Source organism: Ciconia boyciana, chromosome 1, assembly GCF_034638445.1.
Source record: "Ciconia boyciana chromosome 1, ASM3463844v1, whole genome shotgun sequence".
Lineage (NCBI taxonomy): Eukaryota > Metazoa > Chordata > Aves > Ciconiiformes > Ciconiidae > Ciconia > Ciconia boyciana.
The window spans coordinates 196,940,455-196,952,262 of NC_132934.1; the positions used below are offsets into that span (position 1 = coordinate 196,940,455).

The following is an 11,808-nucleotide window of genomic DNA, read 5'->3' on the forward strand; positions in this document are numbered from 1 at the left end:
GGGCACCCACACCAGGCCAAGCACCGCTCGTCATGCCTCACACAGCTGAGCTGGACTCGCTGCCTCCAGACCTACTCCCTTTTTCTTTGCTTCTGCTGCAAATAGCAGGCAGTAAGCCCCCTGCCAGGCCTGCCATGAAGGCTGGGTCAGAAAACTGTGCCTGCACCCACTGATGCCATGGGAATTTGGTGTGGGCATTGGGGTCACACAGAGAGTCTCCTTCTGGAGGTCTCACCCACGTGCCAGCCATTCCCTCATCCATAAATAGCTTTCAAGGCTTACAGCACTGCATATTAGCTGGGAAACGTTGTTCACATAACTTGGGTACTGCTCAGGAGACCCTAACAGGCTGTGCTGAGGAGACTTCAAGGGTTGCTGATATACTCCTGCAATTCAGGCTCTGAATATTGCCCCGAGAACATCTCAAACACCATCACAGAATGATTTGCTCTTGGACGTAGGGTTTTCTCCGCTGTCTCTAGGATGCTGGCAAGAGACGTCTGCTCTTGCATACCCCCACATCCCCGTAAAGAAAAGGCCTGGTCACTCTGGTCACAGGTTTCCAATGTCTGGTGGTTTGTGCCACACATATTTTAAAAATAGCCTTTTACTCTGACAATTTGTTAAGAAAGTGTCTGAATGAGTGTGGGTTTATCTTGACTGCCTGTAAGGAAATCCCACTGGTTCCTGTTTGAATGGTAATTATTTACATAACAATATATAGTTGATTCATCTATGATTAAATTCTTTTAGGCTTTGAAAATAATAGTCAGGTTTGTCCCTTTTACTCCAGGCTCGACTTCCTCTCAAGTGGATGGCTCCAGAATCCATATTTGATAAAATCTACAATACAAAAAGTGACGTGTGGTCCTACGGGGTCTTGCTGTGGGAGATATTTTCCTTGGGTATGTTAACTCTGCACACTGGGAGCTGGACTCAGCGACGGGGGCTTCAGCCTGGGGAAAAACATCCGTTACCTTCAACAAGTCTTTGCCAGGTCTTTAATAAGGAAAGACCTAAATCAAGCAGAGGTGGGGTGTGGGGGTAGAAGGGAGAACTGTGTGTATCATGCCCCTGTGAACTGGAAATTTTGGTGCTTGTAAGGGCACTGAAAGCTGACTTGCCAGGCTGAAAGCCTTAATGGATAGCACAGCTGAGAACTTTACCACCTATTTCTGCTATGGGCAAAACCTAAGCTTCCCTCTTTTCCCTGTAGAAACCCTCGGTAGAGATGCAGGGCAGCACGGCCGGAGCAGTTGCGGTGCTTTGTCTGACTGGTAGCATAAACCAGGAAAATCAGGCAAATTTTTAAGTGTTTTTATTAAATGTGGAACTCTGTGGGATAACACAGAGCTGTGGGCCTGGGTCGGCAGCTGCCAGGGACCCAGGCATTGCCTCCTGTGCCACGGATAGCATTCAAGACACCAAGTGCCATGAGCTGGGTACTCCCTCAAAAGCTTCTTACTTCTTTTGTGGGAGCAAGGGAGCTGAACACACACAGAGGTCTTTGCACATCTCAGACTGTGTCACCCCTATTTCCAGTCTGATACCAGGCGGTCGCCCCAGCCCGGGAGGGACCCAGCACCCCCCCTCACCCGGGCAGCTGGACGCAGCAGGCAAGCAAGCATCCACACAGATGCTGCAGGATGAACTAGAGCATGCAATCCGAAATTAAAACCCAGTGAAGCTTTTCCCCCCCCCCTTTCTTTCACGTGGAAAAGGCAGGATACAAGATGTACACTGAGCGGGAACAACAATGACCGTCAGAATAGAAGAATCTTAATTGGGTTCAACATAGAGGCTGACAAAAGAGGCGAACAGCAGAGGAAACAATACTATACAATTCTCAGGACAATCAATCATTTATTAGTTTAAATACATGTTGTTGGTGAGCCTGCCAACTCTTGTGATTTTATGGTCAGCCTCATAATACCTGCTGTTTTTTTCTTAAAGCCCCAGCTCCTTGAACCTGACAACCGTCTGACTCTCAGAGAGGCAGTTTGGTTTTTTCTTTCGTTTTCCTTTTTCCTGATGTTTTCTTATCTACAGAAAAAAAGGCCAACAGCACTATCAGGCTGCACCTTAAAACCACAGAAACTGAGAAATAATGCAAATGTGCTGTGATCTGATTTAAAGCTATGATTTTATTATTCTCAAGGTGGTTTTGAACATTTGGGGTTTGTTAATACTCTGCTTACTAGAATTTGGGGTGGCCCAAACCACAGAGAGATCAGACTTGGCTGTTCTTGAGGGATTCTTTTCAAGTCAAATTCATGTGTATTTTTTGCATCCCGGCCAGGTAAGCACCACCAATAGTGCTGGGTTGATCCTGCCCCCCCGCAAGGGCCGGGGCTTGGAGCACTGTCAGCAGCAGTTCCCTGCCCGTGGCAGCTGGCAGGAGCCAGACCCCGCAGGGGGGGCTGTCCCCGGGCTCCCAGCTCTGCAAGCAGATGCTGCACACCCCGAGTGTTTGGGGGGGAATAGTAGGGCCAAGGCTAGGTCACAGGTACCCAGCTCAGGGGATGTGTGACCCTGTTCTCCCAATGTCACCCCCAGGTGCCTCTCCTTACCCCGGAGTCCAAATAGACGAGGATTTCTGCAGCAGACTAAAGGAAGGCACAAGAATGCGAGCCCCAGAGCAAGCGACCGAGGAGATGTAAGATGCCTTTCTCTGCTTGCGTTGTGTACCGCTGCCCTCCTTGGCTGCCTTGCAGATGATGTACAAGTCTCCACGAAAAATACCCCATGCCAACATAAGGAAAAACAACCCGATGCTGCCTCGTATCTTCTTGCTGTCATCAGCATCTTCTTGCATCCCCCCACCCCCCCTTTGGCCCCCTGCCCCTCCCGTGGGGTAGGAGAGGGTGAGGAGGGACGTGGACACGAGCCCAGGGCATCACCAGGGCTGGGCTCCGAGGGGAGCTGAGCAAGCAGCCCAGAGGTGGAAGGTCATTCATTCCTCTCCAGGTTTAATATTTACCGACGTGCACACAGATAAGTGCTGGAGGCATGTGACATTATTAACGTCCTCTTGACTTAGGAAGCAACAGCGGAGGCTTCCTCGCAAACACTCGGGTGACAAGGGTCCACCCTTTCCCGGAGATGGTGTCTGATGGCAGAGGAAGGTGACAGGGACCCACAGCCTCCCAGCCAGTGTTGCCTGAGGGGTTTGTTTGAGCCCTTCCACCATGACATTGGTTGTTGCTCCCCAGTCCGCTGCCTTCAGGTGCAGCTTCCAGCTGCTGCAGCATGGCCAACACCTTTTTGGAGGCCTGGGGTGGTCCAAATGAGTCCCTGAGTCTGCAGCCCCTCTGCCCTGGGAGCAGGACGGAGTGCCCTGCCCGGGAGGCACCTGCAGCGTGCCAAACGCACACCGTGGCACAAATCATTCAGGAGCATGAACATATCCAGGGTATTTTACCTCTGGAGGCAAAATCAAGTACGTGTAGGTGTCTTCGGTGCCTTTTTGAGTGCTACGTCATGACTCTAAATAGCAACACTTACCAAAAAATAGTTCTGGAAGAAGAAAAAGGATGCGAGCCAGCCATGCCTATCTGGGAGTATTACCCATTGGCTAATTTGATTATCCTAGTGACAGTAGATAAGAGCTTTTTTTTTTCCTCTTCCACATATTTTATTGCAGGAAGGAAAGCTTGACTCAACCAATACAAGGAAGTGACACATTCATATAAGTCATCTTAGGGTGCCTTAACTTAAACATTGCCAGTTAATAGATGTTTAATACAAAGGTTTAATGCTTAATTAGGAATAAAAAAAGAAAGTATGACTAGTTGGCTAAATTATTCTTTTGATGTGGTCTTCCCAGTATCTTGTGGGAAGAAGGTTTTTTTCTTTTTCTGTGGAAAGTTTATTCTTTTACTTTTTGTAAGAGGCCTCAGTGGTGCTGGAGAGCATCTTTGTAAAATCAGGCAGGCTCAGGAGCTAACTCTGTTGATGACAAGCTGTCGGAGACTATGCTGCCTTGGATCAAAGTGAGCTGTAACCCCACCATGTTCTCATTTTGCTTTTGTCCTCACAGCTACCAAATCATGCTGGACTGCTGGCAAAGCAATCCCAACAACAGACCAAGGTTCTCCGAGCTGGTGAAAAAGCTGGGCGACCTGCTGCAAGCAAATGTCCAGCAGGTACTAATGTCACGACGGCATGCTGCGACTGAGGCAGGGGTGACCAGCCACACAGTCCCAGGAATAATGCTTTGATTTCTTGTGTGCATTTAGGAAGGCAAAGACTACATACCCCTCAATACTATATTTACAACGGAAAGTGGATTTCTCCCTGCATCCGATCCTTTGTGCAATGAAAATTTTTCTGTTACAAGCTCAAGCTGTGGAAGCACTGAAAACGTCAGGTGAGAGGAGCAAGATTAAGACTGAGATTGTTTGTTGCGTATTGTAGCTTGCTGCATAGCCTTGTTTAGACCTGGGTGGAAGAAAACACCCAGAGACACCCCACATGGCCTGAGTGTCCCACCAGCCACCAAGCCACCACCGCCAGGATCCCACTGGGCTGGGACAGCCCGTTGGGGTGTCTCTGCCCAGGGGGACCATCAGGTCACGGGGCTCGGGCACTGTAAGAGGGGCAGCTGTGTGCGTCCCAGGGCTGAGGAATGAGGTTTGGGTGGGGTTGGGTTAACAAGTCCCTTTTTGTGTAAACTACCTCAATGACAGTTAGGCAACTGCTTAAAGAAAGAGAGAAATATTCAGCGCTTCCTGCTTATCCACTTCACGCTCTCATCAAAAATCATCCTGCTTTTCTTGTTGAACAGATACATAAACACTTTCAAAATAAAACCACCCCAGCGCATAAAGACATTTGAAGAGCTTCCCATCAAGGAAACGCTTGTATTTAATGTAAGTGACTATTGGGTCAAATGATACGCCATTTACTTCTTTTTATTTGTGTGACAGATTTATACAGAGAGACTTAAGAAGGGGCTTTACTGCTTTGTCAGCTCTACTGATACGAGGTGCAAGATTAGTTGTGCTTGCAGCATGGTATTATCCCATGTCCTACAAATTGGGGACAGTAGATCCTTGCTGACCATGCCATGGGCTGCAAACACTCCTTCCCTGATAAGAAATGGCCGGTGCGAAAAGCACTGCAAGGTATGGCTGCCAGTGTCCCATCTGAGTCCCGCTGGTGGGGGAAAGCCACTTAAAATCCCATGGATTTGTGTTTTCCATCTGAATAGTAGTGCACAAATGAGAATCGTGGGTCACATTTCCATCAGAGGTTCCTGGTACGAACAAGTCCTGTTATCTGGCAGACAAGCTGGGGAAATGTCTACTAACGGGGCACACATACTGTCCTGGTGGGGGTGGGCATGGGTGAGAGGCTGGGGGAAGCTTTTAGTGGCCCAGTTGTATGCATTAAGCGGTGGGAGGCGGGAAAGGCACAGTGGTGCTCTCAAGGCTGAACTAGCGGCTGTCCAGAACCTCACCTTGCACGTAGGCACCTTTCTTTTAACACTCTCTATCTGCGTTAATGGCACGTGTTTGCTGCACCCCAAAGCAAGGACAGTTCGGAAAGGCACCATTGAATAGCTGGGCATTGCGGCACCTCAACCAGCAAGGAGCCGCTGTCTCCTAGAGCTCTCTGAGTATAAATGACCAAACCGATGATGAAAATCTGACTGAAGAGGAATTGAGCCCATTGTAAAAGTACCTTTCTACAGTTAACACCTAATAGGGTTGTGTCTTTCTTTTTTCTTCAAGGATTACCAAGCAGACAGTGGGATGGTGCTGGCTCCAGAAGAACTGAAACGCTTCACATGGACAGGCAGCAAGCAGAAACGGACACTCTTTGGGTCTGTATTTTATGTTCCCTTCTTCTCCTTCACATTTTAGAGGGCAAAGGAGGGTTCAAGGTCCTTGTGCTAAATCAGGCCTAGTGAAAGTAGCTGAGGTGTCCCCAGTCCCTGTCAACACTCTTGCTGAGGTGTGTCCTGCTCAGCTGAGTCAGTAGTCAATCAGCTCCCACACCTAACCCTCCATACGCCTTCAAGGAAACAAATAACCCTCAACCCCTTTGATGCACATTGCCAATATGATTAGCGCTCTGCTGATCAGCCTGATCCTCAGCTTAATGCCAGGCAGGACAAGTGAGTGCCAGAGAGCACTGAACCAAGGTAGAGGCAGGTAATTATAGGAAACGAGCCCTTGGCGGGGGGAGGAACGTGTGGCTATGAAAGATTTGCAGTTGTTTCTGTAAGTCCCCAAGGGCACCCCAGCTGGGACAAGGCTCCCTGTGCTTGTTTTTGCCCTTCTTTTCCATGACTCAGCTAAGCACGGCCCATTTAACACCCATGGGCTCAGGATGCTAAAGTGGCAACTTTACAATAGATGGATGTGAGGGCCTCACTTCTCTTCCTGCCTTTAAGCACTTTAATATATTGGCCACCTTCCTCCACCTAATTCCTGACAGCTGCCCAAGCAGGGAGCTAGGGCTGCTCTAAGAAATGCGTTGCACTGACATGAACTCTGTAAATGGGAAATGTTTATTTTCTCAATGCCGGTGGTGTCTCAGTTCCCAGCCAGTGTGAAGCTGGCAGTGTCTGCGGCTGGCTTCGGCTCACTCTCACTGCCCTCCGCCAGCCTGGGGACTGCCCAGACCCAACCCATCGTTCATCTTACACGGGCAGGAGGTCAAGGCCATCCCACCATCCTGCCTGTGCCGAGCTTGTCAGCGACTTGCAGCTGGGCAGGCTGGGAGGTGTAGTATTGTCTCGACGAACAATTGGAGCTGGCTGAAACGTGCAGTCAAGGCAGAAAGGACTTGCTTCAAGAAAAACTCCAGTGACTAAGAGGGCGTTGGTTGAATGCACAGAAATACGTGTACGAGAGCGTGCACGCTCACACAGCCAAAAGAGGTGGCATGCAGGGTAAACGTGCTGCTGGCAGGAGTCTGCAATGGAGCACTGCGCATGCGGGGCAAAGCCGCGGTGATTCAAGCCACTCCAAACAAGTGCTGGAAAACCATTTCTCCTGCCTTGACTGCTCACATTTCAGAAAAGAGGCTTGTGAGCAACTTTATGGTACTTTGATTTTACTGAGACAGTTTTCCATACCCTCTTTTGAGGAGCCAGGTATTACAGAGCTTGGAATGTGTGTGGATATTAGAGGGCTCCAAAGGATGCAATGTTTCCTAGAAGTGGTTTAACCCATTTTTTCTTTGTGTAAATGTGACATTTCTGAAGGCTGCTGTCAGCCGCAGAGACAGCATGGCAACCTCCCCAAATGAAATGTATGAAATGCCTTTTTCTTTGCATGGCACAGAATACATGGAGTGTGCCTCAAGCATCCCTCTGGAACTGCTTTAAGGAGCATTTTCAGCTGCAGAAGGAAAAGGAATGCTTGGATGGGAAAAAAAATCGAACTGAACAGTGGCTGCTAGAACATAAATCCTCAGGGAAACAGAGCAGTTGGCTGAGAACACAGAAGGTCATCTGGCCTGCAAGCTAAGCAAGTGGTACTCTAGCGTTATGCCAAAAAGCACTCATGTATGTGAGTGCATGCAGTGACCCTTTAGTCTGCACACATTCTTGAAAGTGGTAGCTTCTCAGCTAAGCATCCTTTACTTAGGCTAAATTGGAGCAGTAAATAAATACCCCGGAAAGCTGTACTGAACGCTGGACAAGGTGGAGCCTGGAGGATTTTGACACATGTAAGCTGATCTAACCAAATGCATAGACTTGCTTCTTCCCTTGCATCTCAAGGATCCTGCTGTGTGGTCCTGCCCCCTCTCTTGTGCTGACATTTCTGCTTGGCTTGCCGTGCAGAGAGCTGGTTCAGGTCGCTGGATTATCAGAAGAACGGCCCTAGAATAGTTTCTGAGCAAGCAGTAGCAGCTCACCATCAGGGCAGCTGGTGCTAGCGCCAGGCTGAGGAAGGGGTCAGCCCCCTCTTAGCAGCAGCTTACAGTTAGATCACCTTCACTGTAACGTCTAACCGCTCCCAGAGCACTTGCCATCGCGCTGTAAGCCTCAACACTGCAGTTTAGGACACAGATGCAGCCAAATGCACTCGCACCAGCGGGTGGGTCCTGAGCTGAGGCTGAGGGCGTTGCGGGGCCGTGCCCTTGCTGCTCCCCGCTCGCCGGCAGGCTGGGGCAGGCTGGCCTGCCTTTCCCTGGGCTCCCATGTTTCCCTGCTGCCCAGGGCAGAACAAATGGGCTCAGCGTGTTTTTTTCTCAGTTCAAAGCATCCGAAATCGCATGCGAGCCAGCCAGGTGGGGTGATACTTTCAGACCAGCACAAGGGTGTGCATGTGCCCTGGAGCATGGCATTAGAGGATTCAGACTTGGCGGAGACGTGACAGTGCTGAAGGACTGCGTAGGGTGGAAAGAGCCAAACCCGGTGCATCCTACCTGTCCCCAGAAGTGCACCCAGGGTTTGTTTCAGAGGAAACTGATCAGTTGACTCCAGGAGAGAGACAGTGCATGCACTGGTGCTTACTCAGCATGACCAGCCCGAGAGCCAGGCCCGGCAGAGAGCAGAGCGGGGAGCCAGCTTACCTGAGAGTGCAGGGGTACCCCCCTGACCCAGGCGAGTCCCCTCCCCTCGGGCTTCCACTGCAGTGGAGGGAAAGGCACCAACATGCAAAGCTCACCCTTGGTTTCACTATAGGAAACAAGCATCAGCCCAAGCCCTGGTGAGCCCCTCTGGCCCAGGTGGTGGCCAGGAGCACAACAGAAATGGTTGTTACATGTCTTGGACTTGCTGTTGCCATTGAGATGCAAGTAAGTGATGCTGTGAACAGCATAAAGAGAGCATAAACCTTTCCTAACATAAGGCCTCAGGTAACAAGATCCAAATAGAAAGGTTTGGGGGCAGAGAAATAAAACCTTCTGAGCTCTGTTCCTTTGCAAGTGGAAAGGATCCCAGCTACAACTCTTTCCTAGCTTTTCAGTATTGGTGAAAAAGCCCAACGCAAGTAAGCCAAAATCCTCAGGCTGGAGCAACCCCTTGAGTCAAAGCAAATTGCTAAGCCAGAAAAACAGTGAGAACTCCACCACTTGTGAGCTGGAACAAGCATCTCAAGAGCCACAGCCAGCCTGTAACCTCACTCTGTTCTTGAATCTGTCAGGAAAGCAGCAGGTGTTTCCTTCAACAAATTATCCCAATTAAAAACCAACTAGACAGAGTTTCTAATTTACATTCCTAGAGTGGAAAGGAGATAGTCCACAGCTAGAGAAGCCTTTACTGACTGTAAGCTCAGTCTCAAAATGAAGCCTGACTATGGATGCCAAAACCCCGTGGGCTCCCTCAAAGCTCTCTGTGGGAGTGCATGCCCAGGTACATCAGTGCACTCAAGGTAAAATTAATAGATGCAGCTCTACTGGTATAAAGGTTTATTAATTAAAGTAGAAGCCAAGTCTAGCTCACAAGAAAATTCTCAGGATGCAAAAGCCTGATAATGAATGAAAGGACCAAAGCATGATGATTTTAAGGCTTATAACTTTGTATGCACACTCCACCTTTGCTAGCCCACTGCTCCCTAAGACTCACAATTACAATGTAAATTACAGAAGCGTTTCTCTTTAAACCCATCAGAAAAAGTCCATTGAGTCTGGACTAACCTTGTCACATAGTTATGGAATTTATGCCAAGGCAATTACTTCTCCGTCTGCCAACAGATGCAATATGAAAATGTGGGATGCATCTGCAATGCTCATCATGAGGGCTCCTCCTCATGAACTCCATCCATCTACAAACAAATGTAATGGGGTGGTCTTCTTGGGAGGACCCTCCAATTTCCTACAGCAGGACAGAAGACAGAGACCACACTGCTTAAAAAGCACACAGGCTTGTGAGTTAAAGATTCAAGAAACTGTGACATCTAAGAGAAACTGTTACTTCTCCATTTCCTAATGAGGAAAGGCCCTGTGCTACCAGTTCTGTACTTTACTTAAAGATCTAACAGTGCAAATTACAATGAAAAGCAAAACCCTGGGCTCCAAAAGCCTCAACAGATGTTCCAACTGTCTTCTCTGGAATTCAAGACTAGGGCTGCCAGCAATCCTGACCTTATAAACGGAGAGGGGTGGAGTGTCCCTGAACTTATAAAAATACAGGGGAGGGAATCTAATTTTAGGCATTGCGGTCCAGCATATGTTTACATTAAGATTTCACATGTAATCAATGGTGGAAAATGCTCTGGCTTGTCCTTTGTCTACAGATAAATCTTTGGTATCCAAGTTCAATGGTGTGAAAATTCTCTTTGCTTTAACTTTCTTCATTATTGAAAGGGGCCTTTTAAGCACGGCACTCTCTGAATACGGGTGAGAAGGTGCTGCAAGGCAAACAGAGTCTTTAAGAGTGGCTGAGCTGAGAAGACATTAAACCCCTCTTGTAAAGGACATCTTATAAAAGGCAGCCTACAGGATAACTGGTCCTTTGCGGGACAGGAAAACTCTAATTCAAACCAGCAGTTCACGTCTGCTGCCAAGAGAAGCCTAAGAGAGGAGATACCCAGACCTTGTGCCCTTCCTCACAAACATCAGCCATTTATGTCAAAAATTCATCCCAGCATTAGGCTTTGGGAACACCTACGCTAGTAGCTTTCTGCTTTTGCCCCAAGGCTTGACACCTTTCATTACTTCACTCCTGCTGAAAAAACCCCAGTTCCTTTAGGAAGAACATTTAAGTGTGGGGACCCTATGGGGATGCACAGCCCAGCAGCAGCACAGATGCCAGACACTCCACACTACTTTGCCCTGCAATGAAGTTTCACTCCCTAGCACCTGCCAAAAATGAGCAATTAGAGCTTAGCCTGAGAAATCAAGTACTCCCCATAAGCACCAAGACTCTAATACTTACAATGAACACAAGCACCTTAACAGTGATGTTCAGTCACAGCATCTCTGTTCAGAAGGGGACTCGAGGGGAACACAGGAGGGCTCCTTCAGTTCTCTGTTCCACTCTCCCATTGAGCAATCCCATCTGCATCAATGCTGTTCCCATCATCTGAGAATAAACAAAGCTGCTTCTTGTGATGTGGCTTTGCTCAAGTCATTAAAACAAATGCCCATACATGTGAAATGCGCTAACAGTGATGCTGCTCTGTTACAGCCTGAAAGGTGCCAGCAGGAGCAAGGAGTCGGTGCTTTCTGGAACAACCAAGCCAAGAAGCTTCTGCAGTTTCAGCTGTGACCAGCTCAGTGACTCCAAGCGAAGATATATGTATGCTAACGCGGTGCTGGAGAAAATGAAAGCATGCCATTCTCCCCCTCCTGACTACAACTCTGTCGTCCTTTATTCTCAGCCACCCGTTTAAGTACTTCTAGGCCAAGATTTAAATATGCATTTAATCCAAAAAGGTTCTTCTGAAACACTGTCCGTTTAAAAACTTTGACCCAAATAATTGTAATTATCCAAAAATTTAAAAAGATATCATTGGCTTAATCTCAGTGATCTGCTTTTCTACAGACTGCAACAAGCACATACAAAATATAGCAAAATACTAATGCTTAGGCCTTGACTTTCCCAAATGCTGAACAGCAACAGCTGCCACTAAAATTGCCCAGTGCTTCTGAAAACCTGGATGGTCATCATTACAGAGAAAACCAGTTCACTGTTTGGTCCCTGGCAGCAGGATGGTATTTCGTGCTTTAGTCACCCAGCCTCTGCTCGGACTCGGGTGCAGCACCAGTGTCCTGGGCAGGAGAGGCAGCTTGGAGCCCTCGGGAGCCTGTGCCAGGCACTGGGAAATTTGCACTCTATTGCTGGGGCCCGTGTAGTGCTGGAAAATAAAGGATTCTTCAAGAAGAGAGAAACAAGAAACAGACCAT

At 48.4% G+C, this 11,808-nt stretch overlaps 1 protein-coding gene across 1 annotated transcript in view; it reads left to right on the top strand.

Moving 5' to 3' along the window:
- Positions 1 to 11,294, top strand: part of FLT1 (fms related receptor tyrosine kinase 1) — a 112,950-nt gene extending 101,656 nt beyond the window's left edge. Inside the window, exons 24-30 of the mRNA XM_072857314.1 lie at positions 794 to 905; positions 2,557 to 2,656; positions 4,040 to 4,145; positions 4,239 to 4,369; positions 4,787 to 4,871; positions 5,736 to 5,827; positions 11,090 to 11,294. Of these exons, the coding sequence (XP_072713415.1) occupies positions 794 to 905; positions 2,557 to 2,656; positions 4,040 to 4,145; positions 4,239 to 4,369; positions 4,787 to 4,871; positions 5,736 to 5,827; positions 11,090 to 11,294 (831 nt within the window). The remainder of the gene's footprint in view (positions 1 to 793; positions 906 to 2,556; positions 2,657 to 4,039; positions 4,146 to 4,238; positions 4,370 to 4,786; positions 4,872 to 5,735; positions 5,828 to 11,089) is intronic.
- Positions 11,295 to 11,808: the final 514 nt, after the last annotated feature.